At 36.0% G+C, this 23,432-nt stretch overlaps 1 protein-coding gene across 14 annotated transcripts in view; it reads right to left on the reverse strand.

The window, feature by feature from the left end:
* Positions 1-23,432, reverse strand: part of ESRRG (estrogen related receptor gamma) — a 392,081-nt gene that overhangs the window by 44,163 nt on the left and 324,486 nt on the right. For all 14 annotated transcript variants that reach the window (XM_072856952.1, XM_072856949.1, XM_072856950.1 and 11 more), the window contains 2 exons: positions 9,548-9,658; positions 4,921-5,082 (listed from right to left, as the gene is read on the reverse strand). In XM_072856952.1, coding sequence (XP_072713053.1) covers positions 4,921-5,082; positions 9,548-9,658 — 273 coding nt within the window. The remainder of the gene's footprint in view (positions 1-4,920; positions 5,083-9,547; positions 9,659-23,432) is intronic.

Here is a 23,432-nt window from a genome sequence, read left to right on the forward strand (position 1 = left end):
GGATTTGGGCATAAACAGGATGCTGGCTATAGCTAAAACCTATGTGATTATATACCCCAGGTACTTCCAACATACGATTTCCGTCTGCCTTCAAAACCCTACCGACGTGAATACTACCATGAAGTAACATTCAGCATTTTTTCCCTATCATTTAAACGCATGCTGTACGTCCACTAAGATGTAGATACATAAAGAACTACGTGCATGAGAACAGCTACATATACACCTAATTCATATCTGCATGGAGGTACCATATATGCACGCTCTCACGCTTTCTTGAACATTAGCTTTCCAAACGTGATTATGGTCAACTTTTTCTCTGTACTTTTACCTACATGGGGTGGTATTTCTGAAACAGATGAGGAAAGGGCATTTTAGAAATGACAACTCTCCAGCAAATCATGTTCTTGTTCAGTATTAGAATGTTAAACTATACCCCTGAGAGCTGCTTTGGAAAGGAAAGCTTAAATATTGTCCTCCACAAAGAGTATGCTGGAACAATAATGTTTCATAAAACATTAACACTAAAATATTCAAAACATCCTTGGATTTGCTCCATCAAAATCATGCCCTCTTTTTTTTTTAATACTAGCACCAGTGGCAGTATCAATTTCTAAGTATTCCCTTTCTTGAACACTGTTACTGCTAGCAAAACAGGGACACAGCTGAAGACAAGCAGGCTTATTTTACTAAATAATGTAACTAGTTATTTTTGATGTATTAGTCTGATTTACTGTTTCCAAATAAATTTTTCATTTTAAGTGCAAAAAGTTGATTTCTATGGTCTGGTTGATGTTTTTTCATGCATGCAAATTTTTTAGAGAACATTTTGTCTTTAGCTTCCTGTTATGCACATTTTTAAGAGCTTAATGTTTCCTGCCTCCACTTAATATGAAAGAACATTGCACATTTTTGCTGAATGTCAATGAGATAGTTACATTACAGAAATCGTGCCTAAACGACTCTGATACTGTGACTAGGTATCAACAGAATTCCACCCCATACTGGAAAAGAGTTTAATTAATATAATGCAACCAATATAAAACAGAACCTCCCTAAAATACAATGCAAAGGGTAGGAACCTGAACCACCAGTAAATATTGAATTAAGCATGGCTCTCTGATTTAAAATAAAATAAAATAAAATAAAGAAAAGTCTTGAAGAGGTTTCATAAATATATTTACAACTTATTTAGGTCAGTTAATAGGGGTTTTGTCTCATCAGGCAGGAGACAAAGCAGCATCGGCCTCTCCCTAAGCACCTTCAGTATTTTACTAACGAAGTTACAGTTCATCGGAATATTTTAATCTGACACAAAGAACAACAATAGATCTGACTGCTGGGCTGATAATCTTCTTATCACACCCTGTGAAACCTAGCTCTAATATTTGACTGAGCCTCCATTACTCGGCAACACATTCTAAAAAGGCCAACAATGGAGAGAGAATGAAGTGGAGTGTGGAAGTACCTCCATATCTACATAAAAGAGATTAGAGGCGACAGCGTTCCATTTTACAGCTCAATCATATTGTGTTAGCATGCGCTTATCCGAGCGCGGATGAAATTGAAAGAGAAATAAAAAAGAGTCAGGCAGATAGGAACCAGAAAAGCGAGGCATGAGCAATTTCCAAGGATATAAAAGGATGCTAATGGCGGGGCCCTGTCATTCTTAAAAAGGGCTATTAGGGCACCATCATCTGTTCTTGTGCCCTTACGCTCCTCTAACTAAAGTCAAGCATTTCCTAATGCCATTGTGATCTTTTTCTTCTTCAGATAAGACATGGTCATGTTTCATAACAACACACTTTCCATTTATTTGATTTATAAATGCAAGGAGACTATTTACTGATAAAGGCTTTCCATATATATTTTTCTTTCAATATTTCCTTTTGTAGATGCCATAGACTTTTTGTTCAATAAAAGCAACTATTGAAATGTTTCCAATAGCACAAAAATACTAATGATTTTATGAAAGCATTTGAACTTTGTGTAATTTGAAAATATTTTTTAGTCCATGACTGCAATGGGAAACAGTTGGCTAGGGCAGAATGCATATTGCATTGTTACCTTTTTATAGATAATCTAATTAAAAGACTTTCTGTTAGAATAGCAAAAACATTATTTTGGTTTCTTCCACAAAGATAAATTTTACTTTGAATTACAATGCTTTACAGCGAGATCTTTATTAGTTATTAAGCACCTGATATATAAGGGCCTTTAATTATACTGAACCTTAAGAAATCACTATAGTAAAGAAAGATTTGCTGATTGCTGCTTTGCTGTGCTAGGCACAAATTCACTACTGGTATAATTAATCGATTCCAAGAGATTTACACCAAGGATTTACTTAGTCCGCTAAGCTACAGCAAACTTCCATGCAATTTGCACTCTTTTTCTAACTCATCCGTTTTCCAATTCTGTTATGTTTCTGCCTACAGTAACATTTGTTAGGTCAGAAAACAGGCAGCTAGCACCAATCCAGGCTCTTCTACAAGTTGTTTTGTGCCAGACATTAGCTGAGCATAGGCAGTCCAAGTTCAGCAGTGCTCCATCATTCAAAGCCAAGCTACAAAAGCTCATCACATTTGCCCTTTAGCACGTCAAGCCCTTTTGCATTTTGATTTTTGTGATCAAATGCCAGACAACAAGCACAGATTTTATCACTGCCCTCTGTTACCAGAAGGCTTATAGAAAGATTATTTTTATTTCCTTTTTTTTTTCTTCTCATTCCTAAATGGAGTCAGGTGAGTAAACTTAGCTAGTGTGGCTTTACCATGGCAGGTGTGGTTTTGAGTTTACCTTGTAATAAAAGGCTGCCTCATGGCAGAGATGTTCCTCAACTGGTTCAGATCGCAGACTTTACATTTTCAAGGTCAATTTACAGCATCCAATACTTTTTCCATGCTAACCAAAGCCATCATTTTAAAGGCTGCTCAGTCTCATCCCTCTGCTGGTCCTACCCCTCCAGCCAAATCAAAGCTACACAACATATTCACAAATCAAACTGACGAAAGTTCCCCTGCAACTACTATAGAGCATAGCTGACTTCTCTGAGAGTCACTCTATTTTGGTTAAGGTGATCTAGGTATCTTCCAAAGATGAAACTCAAACTCACTTATTTAACTCATTTTGACTTAATTTGGGGTGCTTTATTAGCAACCAGTGTAAGACAAAGTAGCTAGTATAATATAGAGTGATGTTTAAATTAGTTTACAATTTGCTTGGGCTCATCTAGAACTGCTCTGAACAAAGCCATTCAGAAATGTCAGCTGTGTTCCCAACCACTGTAACAAATTGTTGCCTGAACGCTGCACACCTAATGACTTCAAATTAGCTTCACTGCGATATTGCCTGACAGTTCGTTACGACTGTTAGCAACATAGCTGGCGTATCATGACCAATAAATTGGTTTCAGTGTGGGCTGGGAAAGGGACTTCCATCAATTTGATTAAAGAAATTACTGTAGCATTCAAAGCATAAAGACAAACTAGTTTAAGGAGACAGAAATAAGTTAACTGTACCAGAAAAACATTGCTTGTGATACAAAAGCTTGTTTATACACCATTTGTGGCACAGAGAATGACTACATTTCAACTGTGTTGCATACTGACTATTTTAGAGTCTGTAGGTTGTTGTCGCTTATCTAAAGTAAAATAACATCCCATAAATGTACAAAGTATGTTATTATTATTCTTTGTTAGTGTTTGTATTTATCAAAGATGACCCAGAAGCACCTACCAGAACTGAGGCCTTGTGCTGGTTAGCACAAGGAAAAAAACCCAGCAAGACTATTTCTTTCTATTTCTTTGCCATTTCTTTTGATACTAGAAATAAAATTCATTTAACTTTGATAAGCAAACAACCGACTGGATTATTTATGCTTTTATTAAGGTATCCCAAAATCACATCTAAAATCAGGATGATATATTACTCAGAGGAATTAAAGGTTATCCATTCTTATGTTCAATAAGGCTCCACTATCAAAATTAGAAAACTAATGAGCTGGTGAAAACACACCAACTTGCTCACTCATCTGCTGGACTAGAAAAATACCTTAAGAAACAAGAAAAAAAGCCAAGCTTTTTTGTGTGACTTTACCATTTCTGAAAGGTGATAGACTGAGCACTCTGGAGACTCTCTATAAGCTTGTCTGTTAGCCCACAGAGCAAGCACAAATACCTCAGCAACGGGGGGGGGAGCGGGGGAGATAAAATATACCTGAAATGTTATCTGAAGAAATCGCTAATCTTCTGAGAAACTGCTTTTGATGACCCCCACTTTTCTTGCTAACTAGAATGTCAGTAGGGTTTCATAATATCAACACATTTCCATGATGTAGACTGCAGTCCACTTCATGCAGACCAAGGAACTACTAAGCTATAAGAAGAGACCTTTTGGTACAATTCGGTTGTGTCTGCTGAACTGCTGGTACAATTCAGTTCTCACACTAGTTCATTCAATGAAGAGAACAATTTCTCTGCTCCATGCCAAAATGTAACTGAATTTTTGCACCTCCTGTGGTCAGTATAAGATACTGCTGCCGTTATGGAATAGAGGAACCAGACTTACATTCAACTACCGCTGAATCAGATGAGTACAGAGGAGAGCACTTACACTACCCTTCATACCAGGCTAATGCTCTGGATAGCAAGGCAAGTTGATCTTAATGAAAGTAATACATGAAAAAAATTCATTCCCTGAGCAGCATGTAAAACTTATTAACATAGTACCACTCATAGCAACAATAATACTATTTCCAAGGTAAGATATATTATCATCTATGTCCTATGTGAATAATCTGGAGTCTTAAGAAAACTTCATGCATTGTAGTGAGAGAACAAATCATATTTTTTACCAGAACAGAATAAGCCATGCAATGATTTCTGTATGTCGTCTATTTGCAATAAATCCTGTATGTACCTGGAATATGCTTAGCCCATCCAATGATCACCACCAGTTCTCTGTCTGCCAGGTCACAAAGAGTGGTAAGCGCTTTGATGTCACTGTCTGGAACAGTGGGGTCAGGCATAGCATAGATCTTCTCTGGTTCAGCCACCAGCAAATGGGAGACAATCTTGTTATCTGTAAAAATGGTCCAGAACAGCACAAGATCACCAGTAGCATCATTCTACTTTTCAGACAGATGGCTCGTATTTCAAAGTGCACAAGCATTTGTCTTAAGATACTGGACCTAATTAAACCTTATTGTAACTTCACTGGCTTCTACAAGCAGTTACAGCACAAACAAATCTGATCCATTAACAATGTTTATCAAGCTAGGCATGTATGTTCTTAAGAAAGTAAATTTAATGGAATGTAGAAATACATTATCACCTCCTAATATCGGAATACAAACTTTGTAGAAAAATATTCATGCATTATAATGTATTTTGGACTGTGCAAATAGAAAAGTCTTGCCTTCCTCTAATTACCTGCAACCCTCCCCCTCCCCAAAGCCAGGTATATTTTTTGAGAGAGTGAATACCACAAGCAGTTAGTCAGTCACTGAAGTCTGTAACTTCTGTCAGCGATTCCAACTACCCCTGCTTTTTTGTTTTAGATGTCACTGTAAAACTGTTGCCGCAGAAATGGTCTCAGGACTTTCTCAGTGCTCATTTATCCCATTTATCTTACATTATGAGTATCCTGCCTGTTAACATGTTAAGAATGAATCTGTACTCCCTGGGGCCTATGCTGTGAGAAAAGCAGGGTGTTGTCCTATATTTGCTTTTCAGTGAAACACACAAATTTAGAATCATGTATAAAATGAGCTTCTTTAAGTACAAAAGATCCAGTCAGGAATAGCTATTACAATCAATGAGAATAAAGAGCGTAAAACTAAGGAAAGTATCAATAGATGCAGACCCTACCTCAGAAAACTGGTTTTGTGCAAAGAATGATACTTTACCATATTCACGCACTGGTTACTTTTATCTGTATAGCATTTTCATTCATGTGTTTGATATTTATTTTTTCATCCAGATGTATTGTGAAATCTATTTGGAATAATCATTTAAGTAAGGAAAAGGGAAGGAAAAAAAAAAAAGAGTAAAAGAGCCTGGAAGATTTACAATACAGTGTTGCTATTCTATAAGTAGGATAAACATAAAATGAGCATTATATCCACGTGGAGGCACAATGGAAATATCTTATCTCTATACAGGAGCCTGATTTGTTACTCTAAGAAGGCAGAACTGAAAAATGGGAAAAGGACTAATTCATTAAGACTTCTAATACAGGACACATTACTATACTTCCCGATACATGTACCTTTCATGGTAGGTACATCTTGTGACCTCAAAGGCACCACCAGAATTTAAAGCCCAAATATCACCCTCTAGTGAATTTACACTAATCCGTTCCCTTCCTTAGGATAAAGAGTCATGGGGCTTGATATAAATGGGATTCCACTGTGAGAAGGTGCAAAGTATTTTCTGACAGCAGAGAAAGCTGACAGAATTCGTATCGTTTTCCCCTTCCGCATGTAAGTCACAGGATGGACCACAATAATGTCCTCCTGTGGGGGAGCTGCAATGGAAGCTGACAGGGATGTGACTGGCCCAGGAGTGTCAGAGAAGCTCCCTACCAGACCACGACAGATTTCCATAAAATACTCACTTGATTCAGATTTCTGATACTTTACTGCTCTTTTGTGACACAGACTCCTCGATTCTGATCTACTGTCTCTACAATTTTTGCCTTATTCCAAATTTGTGTGTCAGAAGTTGTGATATATGTTAGCCCTTCATAAAATAAGTGCAAGAGCCAACTGGAAACCATCACATCAAGCATGTTTTATTACAAGGGGATATATTCATGCTTTATATGAACTACAGGAACCGTGCCAACTGAGTAATTCTTGATCTCAATATTCTACTGATTATCAAACTGATTAATGAGGAATTCTATTCTTATTTAAAGATGACAGATGGTAGTTTTACCTTATATTGGCAAACAGCCTTTGCACATATTTTTTTTTATTTTTTAAACAGTCTTTTCATATCCTGTTTAATTTCACACACAAAACATCATCTTTTTAAGTGAGAAAAGATAACATTGCTTCTTCCCAAATTCCAGTACTTTTACATGTATTGAAAAGTAGGATAAAGAAATTAGTGTTTCTTAATATCAAAACACATGTAGCTGAGGTCTTCAACTTTGTGGTTTTTTAACCAGTGATAAATGAATGAAAAAGCACTCACATCCCCAAGTTCTGGGTTTTTTTCCCTGCAAACAGAAGAAATGCCAAAAAACCTCCTTCATTTTTTTATTAGGTTCCTCACCAATGGCTTTTTGTAGATTCAGAAATATTGCATACTTTGACTGAGGATTCACAAAATCCCATATTCTTTTTATTTTTGCAATCAACAATATCTACAGGCAGGCCATTAGATTCCATGGTGAAGCTGGAAAATACAATAGAGACCAGAAGTAGGTGTAGGAAAGATCCTCCAAACACCTGTTCTTACCCTATAGGGGGGAAAAGCTATCTATATTGGAGCATGCATTAGTGTAGACCATAGGAAAATTTTGAATCTACTCAGAAAGCTCCATCACTCAGGAAATTGAATAGCCATGAGCACTGTTTCTAGGTAAATCTTATTTAATGTTTCCCTAATTAGAATCAATAGAACCCAATTTTCATTCCTGTGCCTTTGTTATGCACAAACTATCAGTCAGGGTCCAGAAAATCTCCCAGGCTACTTCCACACAAAACCGATTCAACTGTTTCAAGTCTTGACACTTATCTGACAGGATTTGAAAATTAAGTTTTATAAATGTTTGTTACAAAAATGTTTGTAATTGGACGAGCTAAGGAAAATGAAGGGAGGCACTTAGATAATGAGTAATGATTTATAAGGAGGTTAGTTTACGTCAGACAAATGGAGCTTACAGAAATTGGTGCAGTTATTGTCTCAAAGGTAACGTAATGCACTACTTTGCAGTAATCTTGGGTTTACACAGATTCTTGTGTTTCAGTAAAACAGCGTTAACCTCTGTTCATATTAAAGGGCTTGGGGTTGGATTTTTTTTTTTTGGCTGTTTGGTCTTGGCTTTTTTGGTATGCTAGGCTATCAACATTTGTACTCAATGACAATATCAAGTAAATGAAAAACTGACAATCTGTGCAACCAGGAAAACTAAACCTCTAATGAAATTAAGCATTAGAGTTTATTAAATTTTATTGTATTATCAGAAAGTTTTTATTATAATGTGCAAAATCTGCTTAGTGCAGCCCTAGATTGTATTTACAGAATGGTGGGACAGCTTATGGAGGCTGAGTAGAAGATGCCAGATTGGACAATTGAAGGAATATAATCAGCATAATGTTTTTTGGAAAGGCAAAAGGAAACTATGCCATATGTTCACTTAAGCCTTAATTTTATGTAAAACTGGCTGTTTTTTCTTTGACACAGCTAAAATGCCCTTTCACTTACAGTTCAAAGACTGTTTATTTGCTCTCTGGATCCCCATATGCTCAAACGTATTGTACACAGCACTGTCCCCTACTGGGGAACACGAATGGAAAAAAATTCCATTTTCCATAGAGCCAGGTATTTTCAAGAGTCTAAAACTGACATGTGTGTTGTCAGGGGCACAGGGGCAGAGGCAAATAGGAGACAAGGAGGAGTTTGCCCTCCTTATTTCTCTGGCTTATTTATCTATTTTAAGAGCAAATTAACCTTCTCAGCAGGAGCAACTGGACATGTGTATTCTCATTTGAATTCAGAAGAGTTTACAACACTTGATACAGCGTGTGTGCCTTTGCAGGGTAATACACTAGCCTCTTGCACTACAGCTATAATGCTATTAAATTTACTTCATGGAATTAGTACAGTCACTGCTTGAGTTTATATAAGCTGCAAAGCAAAACCCCTAACTATTTTTAGTTAATCGCAAAGAGGATGGAACTTGTATTTTAGCAATGAGATGATCAGCTCTCTCTCTCTCTCTCTTAATTTCAGCCTGGAGAGATACAATCAAGGACATTATTAAAACATAACAAAACAAAGCAAAAAAATCCATAAGGGTACTAGAGCCCAAACTACCAATCTATGCTTGTTATTAGCGTGGCATATTGCTGTTTTAATCTAATGCTAGGTAGTGTATTAATCTATACGTATAAATTAATGAGGCTCTTAATGTATTTTCATTGGGAGCTTGAGCAGTCAAACTCATTTAGTTAGCGAAAACTACAAAAATCACTTTCTTGTGGAATCTGAAACTAGCAGCTTCAATGAACTAATGATCACAGTATGAACCATTTTATGTACCACTGAAAATAAAGATAACCTGTAAATGAAAAATTTGCACTGCATAAACCATGCTTTTATACACTTCCACCTGTAAAAATATTCTTTGTTCAACTCGACTTGAGAAAGATGAGCATATTTAAAACAAAATATGTTAACAGCTAAATGGATACAGTGTTCATGGTAGTATCTTCTGACCAAACCCTTGTTGCAGTCAGAAGGAGCTTGGCAAAAGGGGCTAGGAGTCAATACCTTGTATTCAAAGAGAAATTTTATATATCTGGTGTACTCACATGGCTTTTTTGCTGGCTGAACTAGCTGAGGGTTCAGGTATGGGCTATTCTCTGCATCTATTCTGCGCTTGTACTTCTGGCGACCTCCACGTACTCTGTCTAGGCGGACACCTACATCGGGAAAAATAAGCAAATATGTAATTAAATACATTATGAGGATGCCTCTCAGGTAACAATCTTCTATTCCTGCCGTCCAATATTTATTTAAAATGCATGTTTATTTCACAAGATTAATTTTAGAAAGCAAGGGAAAGCAGCACTGCAAGTATTTGCAAGCTGTTTAGATTTTCACACATGCAGGACTAAATATACAACATCATTTCCTGTTCGTTTAAAACAATTTATTTTTATATATTATTAAAAACAGCTAACAAGTTTAGTTTCCATTTTAAACAGTCTGATCTTAAGTCGTCTTTGCCAGAAGCAGAAGTTCAAAGCTGTAATAAACACCATGGATATACAAGGCTAACATTGTGACTCGAGAAGTACAGAGAATTAGAACTTTAAAAACAATGGATGCTGTATACAGTTTAGATAGTCAAAACCAATGCTTTTCATTAACATGGATTAACATGGCCAGAGGATACAAAGTAAGTATCCTTAGTAAAATAAGAACATATACGTGGCTTAAAGACCTGAAATGGTTCATGAGGGTTTGAAAGAAATTGTATGGGTGTTCATTTAGATGTCATCAATGATGAATTAACATTTGTGTTCTACCTCCAAATTGTTCATTGCTTCAATAAAATATTCTGCTACCTGTTTTGTACAGATATATAGGAATTTACTTTCCTGAAACAAGCTACAGCTGCTCTCATAGACAAAATGAAAAAAGGAGCAGGGAAAAAAAGATGGTAGGTCCTATAAAACAATGACGTATTTTTATTTCCTTCTGAGTCACCCAGGCAGATTTCCAGACAACCAGGACGAATGTCAGTATAACCAAGGAGTAACATAACACTGAAGTTGAAAAACTCGGCACATATGCAGGGCAACAGGACAAGTAATACCAAGTGCAAAATTTGTCCCTGATGACATGGATTTAACTAGACAAGAATGCAAGGACACATTACGTATCAATTATCCCTGTGAGCGATGTAATAAAGTGCAGCTCACTTTCTCACTTTTCTTTTCATTGTCTGTTTTAGCTCTCCTCCCTCTATTTATCTTTTCTATTGCCATTATTGTGCCCTGCTTTACTACTTCTCATCTCCCTGTTCTCTCTCTCGCAGGAAATACCTCCAGAACTGGCTTCTGGACTGCAGAGAAGCCACCGCCAAAGAAGTTACAGTTTATGTGCACATCAAGAAGATTATAGCACAGAGTTTACGTGCTGCCCATGAACCTGCACTGGTAGCACAGTTTCATTACCAGAAAACATCTGTCAGTCCTCTTTCATCCAAAGAGGATTGACTGGGTTTTGGTGAAGAAAAGCCATTTTGCTAAATAGCCAGAAATGCAAGGCCAACTCTTGTCATTTTGGTTTTGTTTCTTCTTTCATATTTCTCGCTTTTTTTCTTTTCCTGTTCTACTCTCCAAGCTGGCATGAAACACCAGAACACTCACTAGCTGAACCAAGGAAGACGGCAGTTTACAGATCCAAGTCTGTACTCTTCTATTGGCAGGGAAGGCTTTGCATGCATGGGCTTCTCATTCACCCAGATAGACTGTTGATATCCATAAAGGTTAGTAACACAGGAGATATTTGGCTTAAGGTCACATCCAATGTCTGTAACTATAATGCAGTGAATTGTACGCAACAGTGCTCAATACTTTTTGCTCACCAGGAAAGTGGGTAATGATCACCTGTATATAGTAGTGAAATTCCATTCAGTTTACTGCAGAAGACTGTGTATTTCACTCCCCCAAACTCAAGAAGTACATTTCTTACCTTACATTACCAATTATACTTTTGTGAATCACTTTATATAAATAATAAAACTAATTAACCACATACCTGAACAGGTCAGTGTCTAATTATGAATTAAATCTTATTTATGGTATTTACCTATATCACTACCAAACTTGTGACTGATTTGTGGTCTAAGCTATTTGATAAAATTCATGGTGATTCAATCAACAAAGCGTGGTTATTTTGGTTTGTTTTTAAAGTTATACGTAGAAATGCATGAACTACAAGACCACTTTAAAAATTGACACTCAAAAGCTTTTCAGAGCTAATGGTAACTCAGTGTTCTCCACCCTTGAATCGGGAGTTTGAGCTACACCTGAAGCAAATGGCATCCAGGACAATACACTGCCATAAAAACAAATAGCAAAAGACCAAGGTTTGACAGTTGAATATTCAGAAATAGGAGGAGGATTAGAACAAGCCACACACGATATTGGTGGGATTATGAAAAAGACTGCCCAGCATTTGAAGAAAAATAGATAGAAAATGATTTCTGCATAATTCAGATGCCATCATTCTTTCTGCTTAGGAGCAGATTTCATAGTGATAAAAGATGGATAGCATCAGACAGAAGTATGTTTAATCAAAAAGTAATGGAACTGAAGCTTAAATTAAACTAATATAAATCTACCAAGGTGAAGAATTTTTTTACCTCCTTTGCATTTGCCAAGATACATATTCAAGCCATTCACACGCTCAATGGAAGGAAATACAGATGAATGTCACAATAGCAAAATTATACATAGGTCCATGTACTCACCTATTATACATAGCTATGCCTATAAATATAGCAACTTTCTTTTTTAAAAAAGAAAACATTATAATTCTAAGTAACTGGGGAGTAATGGCATTGCACATTTTAAAATTACCTAAATCTATAATATAACTAATTCCAATTCTAATGTGAAAACATTTTTGATAACATAATATCAACAGAATATAAATTAGAGTTTTATAACACTTTCATTAAAACTGATACAGAGTTTACCATCATTTTAGCTCCTAAGCTTTCCTTGCTCATAGTACCATTATGAAGTAGCTACCTTTGAATCAATTTCTGATAATCTAACACACGCTTAGTGGTATTTTACTTCCCAAGAGACTTTATAGAAGTAAACACAATGCAAGACACCACTTAAGGAAGTGTACCCATCTGATATTCCATAAAAACTTGTTGGAGTTTGGGAGGTAGCAAACTGAAATCCAGAGATTCCTGTGTATATGCATATATTTCCCCCTGTAACTCCTATAGTTCGCATGAGAGAATTCATTACATAAAGATATATTTATCTGCTCTCAAGACAGTAACAGCCTTCTTTGTTAGAAAACCAAAGGGAAGAAAGAAAAACAATTTTATCCACAAAGACCTTCATGGGGACGAGGGGCTTAACATCTTGATCACAGAGGTAATTGCTATAATTCAACACATACTCTGTACTCAGACTATTAAAGAGGGTATTGTGGCATCTAGCTAGTGTACAGGGAGAAGTTAAGTAGGCTGTTTTAGCTCTGCTGTGCACGTGGCTTGCCAGAGTCTTCAGCAACTCCGTCCACTCACCCTATCAGTCCTCAACCATAAAGTGAAAAGATATCCACCCCACCTATATAAACTCATGGCACAGCTCTGAACGAATTGCACTGTACGTATTATCATTACAGTTTTTTAGGGTCAAAACATCCATTAATGTCACTGAACAAAGCTCCACTGAAGACAGGCAAGTTGATTCTCTGCATTCCCCTACACTGAGTTTCATTTAAAAATTCTTCAACAGAAAAACAAAAACAAAAGCCCAAATGAGAAAAAGAGGGATGACCATGGGGTACAAAGAGAAAGAACAGGCCTGCTACCAGTTATGATACCAGCTACTTTCAACGGTCAAGTGCAACACATTCACTTTACATCTCAGGACAGGCACAACTCATGAACTCATCTGTTCAGGAGTGATGGGTAGTCACACATTTTGACATGATTTACAAAGCTCAGAAGATAAGGATTAGACTAGAACTGTAATATATGGAAAGATGGAAACTATGTAAATCAATGCAACTGCTATTTTTTTAAAAGAAGACAATTACACATACTAATACAACATAAAAATTTCTCCAGCTGGCCTTAAGGAGAAAAAATGGTCTCATAGTTACTACACAAGCTTCTACAAAAAGGTTCACCTCCTGGTTCCTCGCACAATCTTTGCATGATTGCTATCAAATGCTTACAAACACACAACAAAATTAGATTAGGCATTTACTCTAAAGTGAAAGTGTCCACATAAGCCTTGCACAGAAATAACTGAAGACTAGGGCTGATGTACACAATGAGCTACCCACAAGGTACTTCAATCCAAACAAACTTAACACAGGCAAACCTGAACTCTCCATTTTCTCTGTATTTCCTCAGCTGTTCCTCCCTCACCAACAGTCTCAAATTATTATTCCTATTCTGTAGTCGTTTTCTCACACTGCCTTGAAGCCCTCGTGTGGAACAGCTACCCACTGTGACTGGTGCTATATAATAAAAAATATTGTCCTTACCCCAATATATAATTCTTTTTGCAATTCAGGTCCTGAGGATGGTAATCCTATTTAACTATGTCATCTATTTTTCCATACAGATCCAAGCCATATCCAAAGTATACTATTTACTCCTTTATAATCTACCTCTCTTCTTCTTCTTTTCCATACCCTCCTTCTTACCTTGGCTACAAGTCTCCAGTTTCATTTGTCCACTTGTCCCATAAACATTCTTGTCGTTTCCACGAAGCTCTATACCCACAGGAAATCCTCAGGCTAACTTTGAAGGCATTTGCCCAGTCCTTCAAATCAAGACCCACCAGGACTGCCTGTAAGAAATTGCTTACTCCTTATAGTCAGGGATAGCTTTTTATTTTGGAAAAAATAAATCTAATTCACTTAAATATGAACTAATATCTGAATAAATCAAAACTCCTTCTCCACCTTCCAGTACATCAGTAAAGAACAGGTTTGAGGTCAGAATCAAACCCGCAATTTTGACTTCCTACAGAAATTTCAAATTCTGCCCCCCTTCCGTCCTCCCTACACGAGAGATTTATGGCAAGCAGATATGTTCTACACTGACACCGTTCTGGCAAGCTCCACCTCTAACACAGCACTCAGTATGTACGAAATATATTCCTATCTCATTTTTTGATACACGTAACTGAGTAACGACCCATTTTATAGAGATGTCCGTAAGATTCCCAGCATTGTCCTAAATTTTACAGCGAGACCAGTGAGAATGGATACCCGCATAACTTCATCTTGCTGAGCTTTAGAGGAACATCAGTAGCAGAGGCAAAAAAACAGATTAACAGCAAAACTAGAAAGAGTAAAAGGAATTTTAATGGCAGGTTCTGATGTGGTTCTCCTCTGGGACAACATCTTGATAGAGTGTTCCAGTTCACTTGAACATACTGTGCTTATTTGTAAGATTACTGGCTAAGCTTGGGTGAATATTATAAACTCTGGGTTTTGCATTTATTCACATAGAACAGGAAAACCAGTTGATTTTTCCACCACGAACACAGACAGAATGTATTTAGAGATAAGAATGCATGGTCATCTAGTTACTCTTAAGACAATTCAGTAACCTCTATAGTTTGGGATTAGAGAAGCCTGAGGCCAGTGCATTAATCCTAGAGTCTGAAAGATTTGTAGTGGAAAAAATATTTGCACTTTAAACCACAAAAGATCTCTCTCAATATAGTAGAATCATGCAGGAAGTAACACAGCATGAAGAAAAAGGATAATATGAGCTATCTTTTCTTCTGGATCTGCATATTTGTTTTATGTGCTGAATTATAAGGATGCCAGAGAGCTTCTGAAATCAGTTTATACAGTATTTGGATAATACCACGTGCAGGTAAAAATTCAGCTAGAAATGTAAAATATGTGTCCATTAGGCAGGTAATATTTTGAAAACAGAGTCCTAAGTCATCAAAGAAGATAAAAGCTATGACTCACATTAAAGCTTTCCTGGTCTACAGCTGAATTAACAATTAGCAGGGGAAGGCTTTAGTGTTTTGTCTTCTGATAGCTATCTGCACTATTAAACACATTATTTAGTGTAGCATAGGAAGTCTAAAAATCATCCTCCTACTTTACATTCAGTCAGTACCAAAAAGTATTTGTTAATATGGGATAAAATTGGCTGTCCCCAAGAGATGCCTATAAAACAATTTAGTTTATGAACCTGCCCATATAATGGACTGAAAGACAAAACAGTGTTTATTACTTTAATATCCAACTTGCTCTGTGACTATGAATAAGTTGCTTAATTTATCTGTTCCTCTGACAAAGATTTGCAACAAACAGTTTATTATTTAAAAAAAAAAATAGTATTGGCCCAATTAAAATACTTAGTAAATTTTTCCAGGTTGAAAAATCAAACCAGAAAAATATTGCTTTTGTAAAACAAGTGTTTCAAACCAATGTTTCATTTCAGATTTGGCTTATGTTTAATAATTAAAAATGTTTCTAGGCAACCAAATGTAAGCAACATTTTGGAAAATCCATTTTTGTCCTGGGAGGAGGGCATGAGAATGCTGGATTTTGGCAAAGGAACTGAAAAAAAAATCTCTTTGGTTAAAGCCTAGAGGTTTGGGGTTTTTTTTTCAGTTTGACAAAAGAACTGATAAATGCGTTACTTACACAGCTCAGTACTCAACCTCTCTTGAAAGGAACATTAACTTTGCATGAACTAATCATCTACATGCTGAATTTTTGTGCATTGTCATTTATGCATTAAAACATAAAAGAACATGCATAAAATCCACTTAGTTTTCCCATGCAAATGAGATTTTGTGTAAATAAATTCTATTATTTCTTAGCACAAGTGATTTCCATTGAAGAATGGTCCATAAACAAAGATGTTCACATGAAGAGATTGTGGCATCAAATGTTTAAGAGTACTACTGTTGCTTTACATTTTTCAATGGTTCCATATGAAGCTAAATATCCTAATCTGTGACACTCACATATACAAATTAGGCCACACAACAGGTGACAAGTTTTAATTGAATGTCTTCTGTCTGCAATTCTGACAAAAGGTGAATGAAAATAAATGAGACTGGCAAGACAGCCCTAGCCTTACAATACCCAATATCACATTATTTTTAAACAGCTATCTATAAACTGATGCTGACAAACCTTGAACCTTTTATTTCTGTTCAAGAAGAGGTGAATGTGCAGAAAGAAAGAAAGGGAAAAAAAAAGAAAAAAAGCCCCACCAGGACAGCTACTTTGTTGCATTAAACATGCAATACCCATTATTAGCTCTCAAATATTACAAAATAATACCTTTTACATTTCACATACGAACTTACAAAAAACCCCCCTATTTCTTTTCCAGAAGAGATACATTCCATGCACTCAGTTCCTAGTGCCTAAATTTGATCTTTTCTGAGTGTTATACTACCAGAACTTCATTAGAATTATGCTAGACTCATGCTGATTTTAAAGAGACTGAAATTAGGCCACTAAATACAGGCTACCAAACATCCGCTTTTCCAAAGTGAGGAAGAGCCCATGTTGCAGCAAAATGTGCGTATTTGTAAATTGTGAAGGAAAAGTGATGCAGAACTAAGACTGTGAATATATAAAGCCCTGATGTTTCTGAAATGAAACAGTTACCACCACATAATACTTCTCTCCACATCACCTGGATTACTAATATACTAATAACTAGGAAGCAGTGTAAAATACTGCAAAAGCTTTTATGAATAACACAGAAAATACTGTTGCTAATTGCGCCATTAAATTTCATGTCGATGTGCTTATATATCATAACTATATGATATAATAGTATATGCCCTATTTTTTTAATTATACATATGACGTCCTGGGACAAGGTATAAGAATAAAGGCAATCTATCACTAACTAAATACCACAGTTCTTACCTTAATTTATTTAAATATAGTTACACAAGATGCTATCTTGTTTCAGAGTTCAAATTACAACCAGTTTAATGAAGTGGAGCTTGCTGGGCTGTAAAGTCATTACTGCATCAATACACTTGTAACCATTACTTTAAGGTGACAAGCGCAGACTGGGAAAGTCAGCTTGGCTGATGATCCAAGGAGAGGGCATGGAACACCAGGAGACAGAAAGGTCAAAAAGGAAGTTTAAGCAAGGTCACACCAATGCCTGAAGGTCAAAAGCAGGCCTTTATTCTAGATCACATCACCAAAGCTTACAGAGAATTCAAGAGCTATGCTAGTGACAACTCTAATAGAAAAGAAGTCTAACTGAAGTTCTGGACCATTTGCTGGCGACTCTCAAGAGAGATGGGAAGATCGAAATGAAATGCATTATAATAATCGGACTGTGAAGTACCAGTAGCATGAATCAAGATCTCAATACCTTTTTCAGATACAATAATGTGCAGTTTCACAATATTTCAGTTAGTGACTTGGATGATGTGGGATTCTGGAATTAATCTGAGATCCAGAAGTCAGGGGAAAGTTCTTAACAGTGTGAGTTGAAACAGTTACAGAAAATCATATCGGTCCTACTGGGACCAAGAAATAGCTCGCTTAGAATTAGGATTTCTATCTAGAGGAAGTGATTTCATTTTGCTGGAACAGAACCAGAGAAAACTAAAGGATCGCTCTCATCATACTAGAGCTTTAAAACAGATGTGCAATGCACTGAAATATTAGAAGTTCTTCACCCTAACAAACATGTTCCGTAAGTCTGGGGTTTTTTTATTTTCTGTTTTATTATCCTCTTCTCTCTTTTTTTTTTCCTTTGGGACAAAATCTTTCTCATCTTCCTCAAGGAGCAGCCAGTCTGTGCTGAACTGCACAAGAGTAAGACGGGCAAAATTTAGTTTCCAAATTGCACTCATCTGGCAAAGTAAGAGAGACTTACCTTTTCAGTTAAGGTGGCTTTATATTGCCAGTTGAGTCTAAATTGGCCTTAGTGCTAAAATATGTGTTCTCACAGATTTTTGGACTTCTCCAAGGTGATTCATGGAAACAACACTTTGACATTGTCTTTTCTCTTAGCACACCCATAACAATACTACCTACCTCTGCAATCTTTCTCGTATTTATGTATTGAGTAATTAAAAACTACACTTTTGTTGGTGAAGCATTATGCAATTTTTCCCTGCTTTATTTATTCTTTTAAAGAGTAAGATAGTGATTTGTGGAACCTCATCAATTTCACACTTCATCCTTCAGGTTTCCTCAAAAGGTATGGCAGAATTCTGAACTCACTCCCTCTTTTTTCTGCATGCTATTTTATGGCACTGCAAAATCTAGACCAGGTGGCACAATGGAAAAGCACCCCAAGAACCTTACACCATGTCTCAGCCTCTGGTTGGGGCTAACACATTTTTAAGAGCATTCTATTTTATCATGACTTATAGTCTAAGTATACTTCATTAATTTTACCTATACAGAAGACTGTATTGGAAACTAGAAAATCTGAAGTAATTGAATGAGTGCACGCCAGCCTGAGGCTAAAAAAAAAAAAAGGGCTACTTTTAAACCTAAGCATCAACTTTATATGAAAATGTGGGCTTAGAAAATGTGATAGATATTCTTACATTTTGGCTTTACTTTTGCAGCCAAAATATGAGCATTTTGTCTTCTGTATTGTTGTTTTGTTTGCAAATTTTCTTCAGGATTAGATAGGAGTTACACAACAGGGTTTCATTTGGGGTCTCAGAGTACTCTTGCAATACAATTACAGGATAATTCTAACTTCAAGATGAAAGAAGATCTTATATTACTAGTTTCAGGTGTCTTTGGCAAATGACATGGCTTTTCTGTACTTTGCTCTTCCTATCCATGTACTGTAACTTTCTGTTTCTTAAAATTCTACCTGCTACAAGAGTAAAGTTCAACAGTGGCTTATATGAGTTCATAGTACAGACGGCCACATTTTATGACTGTGAGGAATTCTGAAACTCCTAGTTTCTACTCCCTTTCTGACTTCTCTGAGAAGCTGCTTATTTTAAAAGGGGAATATTTATCTGCTACTTGGGTAGAAAAAAACCAGTGATCTAGGTTAATATGTTCAAACTGGAAGGTACTGACATACCACGTCACAGCATCTTCCTGTGCAGTGTTGCTCCTGCCTGAAAATCTCAGAGCTAATGCAGAAGAATAAATTTAAGTTTTTTGGTTTCACTACTTGCAGTGGGTTAAAGTGATGATTGTTCAACAACAAAACTAAAACTTCAAAATTAAGTGGCTAGATGGGCATCAAATCAAGACATAGCATAGTAAAATAAAGAAAATAATGTAAAATGTCAGTGTGCTGGAATTGCTTCCTATTAGTGTTATCTTGTAGCATTGTGTTGCAAGGTGGAAATAAAGAAGGGAGATGCATTCTCTCCATGTATTATGGTTTCTGGAGGTGGCAGGTAAAAACATTCCGATGCGTGCAGCTTAATGAACACTGGGAAAGGAGCACTCAGGAAGAAAGTATTTGTCTCTTCCTCAAAAAAAGTTGGGTAGTAGTGTATCTAGTGACGAGTATAAAGGTAGAGTCTGTAAAAAACACAGATAATTTACTCACAAAATTGTGTTCAGTAATCAACAGAAAAATAAATTAATTAGACAAACCCTTTACAAATAGTGTTCTGTAATTTCTGGTCATGATGGTAACAGCTGAAGCTGTTACTGAGCATTAGTAACAGAATATTTTCATCTACAATGTGCTACAATTAATCCGAAACTTTCTTCTGCCCCACCACTCCCACTATTAAGGAATGTAATTGATGTGTCCTTAATACTAATTTCAAATGTTTACTCAGAGGCTAAATACAGCAAACTAATTTTTAGTTCAGAATTAAAAATCTGTCTGCAAATTTTCTGAAAGCAGAGGGAAATGAGGGTATTATAACAGAGTACTTCTAAGAGAATGGTTCTTTATCATAGCTCCTCATTGTGCAAATGTATTTGTCTGCACATACATTCTTACATATATGAGAAGTGTTCAAAATCACAGACTAAACCGGTGCACAAAATCAAAACGTTGTAACATTAAATCCCCAGTGTGTGTTTGATTAAAAATCACCTGATTTTGAACTTGTGAGTGATCCAGGCAAAATGGCCTTGCCAGGAAGGGATTTTATAAATGGCGTTTACTGAGGCTCACAGTCCCATCCACAGAACTCTTCTCAAGAAATAAGTATTTGTATTTTATACAAAGTATCAGAGTGTACAAACATTTGCCCCAACATTTTCCAGAGTACTGAGAATACTGCAGGTGTCAGTGTAAGATCTGTTTGAAGGGATGCTGTCAACTCAATTAAAGCTTTTACATTTTTAAATAGATATTTGTATATTTACGTAACATTATTGGAACAAATGTTTTAAAAAAGCCTTTTGCTTTGTCTTCATATAACCTTTCCCCTGTTATTCCATGAATACCAGTATCAAGGAATTGTGCATACATGAGAATCAGAAAGAGAACTGAGCAGAAAAAAACCAAAACTAATTAATCAAGTTCTGATGCTAAGGCTAAGTGAGAAGCAAAATACAGAATAAAATTTTAAAATTATTTAATTTTATAAGAGAAGGCTTCAGTCCTTCAATTGAATTATATGGGCAAATCTATATAGTATATAAAACTATCAGATTTGGTGAAACGTCATAAGATTTTAAAATGCATGCTATTTTTTGAGTCTTCTAATGTTCACTTCTGTTCCCTTAACACAAAAAGGACTGAAATATTCCTGTATATACATATTTATAAAAATCCTAAAATGATATCTGGCTTTACCAGGTAAAGCCTGAAAAGAACATCAGATTAAATTTTTACAATTCCTGTAACACGTGTATACGGTCTGTGTCTCATCTTGGTAAAACAATGGAAAAGAAAATGAAAGACAGGGATTTAAGAGGTACAGGCAAAGTTCTGTATGAACTGTACGAACAAAATGAAAAAATCTAAGTAACTCTTCATTTTGAATTTTAAGTATTCTCCTGAACATATTTAACACTTCATTCATGCCCAGAGTGTAGCTGATTTATACATTAGCTCATATACCCTGCAGCCTCATAACCTGACATACTGCCTAGCATGCTGGAGTGACGGGTTATCCTGTTTGTGGTCTCTGCATCTCACCTTGAGGCAATACTTGGGCAATTAATGGGAAGTTTATTAGTGATACCACTTTATTGATACTACTGCTAGAAGATTTCTGTACAAAAGCATAATGGTTAGTCTGCACATTGACTATTCTTTTGTAGTTAGCTCTAGGAGTGGATCAGAGTTAATGCAGAAAATCCCAGTTGAAAAACATAATTGTAATGTGCTCAGTGTTTTCCAGCCTTTTTGACTGTCCATGTTACGCACAATTAATACTGCACGGTAAATTGATTTCACTTTAATAAAACAGAATAAATTTTGAAACAATTAGACAATATACTTTGATTATAAAATGCCCCTGCTCTAAAACAGAAAACAGTGACAAATTTCTTCTAATCTCACAGGTAATGTTGGGCCTTTGGGAAATGGGTTAATAAATTCTAGTTTTCTAAACCAGGCAGACTGATTTACTGCAAACTTCCCCCATTACAGTTATAGTAGATGTCTATCAAATTGCTTATGAGAACAAATTTATGGAAAATATCCAAGAGTAACGCTTTGTTCTTATTAAAATACATGAATATGTATGTAATTTTAGCCAGACTAAATGAACAAAACAAAACAAAAAGAAAGAGAAAAAAGGTCAACAATTGTTGTCACAAGAATTATTCTTTTCCACAAGACACAACTCCTCCCTGTTAAAAATGCCTTTATATAAAAGATGTTTGTCTGAGGAGAATATTTTTGTTTAAAATGTAATGGCAACTGCTACGAAGAAAAACCGTACAAAGTGTACAAGGGCATATGAATACAAGTAATTGGGTGACATAATTACATAAACATTATTTAAAACAGGAAATAAAGCATAAAATTTCCTCATCCCCAGGAATTATTTTCATATAGAACTTTAACAGATGCAGAATTTAAAAAAAATAATTTAGTTTTAAGTCAGTAATTCCTGACAAGCACAGTCTATTTAAATTGGCACATGCTTACCCTTCTGAATGCAGAGCTCAATGGGAATATTCACCGTGTGCAATGCTAAGCACACGCTTATTTTATTTTTCTAGGGGCCATAAAAAGAATATTTACCAAACAGGAGACCAAGGTCTTCTCACTCAATGCACTGCGAATCTAGTAATTCTACTGAAGTCTGTACATTTCTCCACAGCTACTTCTAAGGGCAGGAAGAGCAAACCCCTTACTTTCATGGACTCTGTATTTTTGCCAAATACTGTGTTCCTTTTCAAAGTTTTCTGCTTTCTCTCCTATTTCTCTCCCAAAGTTCTCTTCCCCCCATTAAAACACATACATTGGACTCATTCTTTCTTTCTTTTTTCTTTTGAACATATAACTATAGATTTCTACCTGGATTTCATTCCTATGGACTGTGACATCCAGTTTAAAAGATATTAAGGCTAAAACAAGAGCAGAATTTACTGGATAAAAAGATGACAGGTTATGTACAAAATAACCTAATTAAACAAACACACAAACAGAAATCTAGATAAATATTTCAGAATATTTATAACTAGCACCCACAAACCAAACCAATGTGTATAATCCTCTCACAAGGATAGTTTTTGAGCAACTTAAACATGAACTGTACATACAAGTCAATCCAAAATTGTGTTTGTGACATCCACTGCAACATCTCTCAGTATGGTGATGAGACTTACCATACTAGTTCACCATAAAATTCAGTAATAACTGAATTGTATTTCATCTTCATCAGAAACCCAAACTTTCTAGCAGAAAGAGCTTTGGATATATTATGAAACACCTTTTCCAATGTCCCCTTCCATGAAACAGGTAGTGCCCTTTCACCTATTACTGTATACGTTCCTCCTGCCATATTTGAACAGGGGATTCTTTTAGCTGGGTTTTTTTCCTTTTTTTTTGATTGA

This window comes from Ciconia boyciana, chromosome 3 (genome assembly GCF_034638445.1).
Source record: "Ciconia boyciana chromosome 3, ASM3463844v1, whole genome shotgun sequence".
Lineage (NCBI taxonomy): Eukaryota > Metazoa > Chordata > Aves > Ciconiiformes > Ciconiidae > Ciconia > Ciconia boyciana.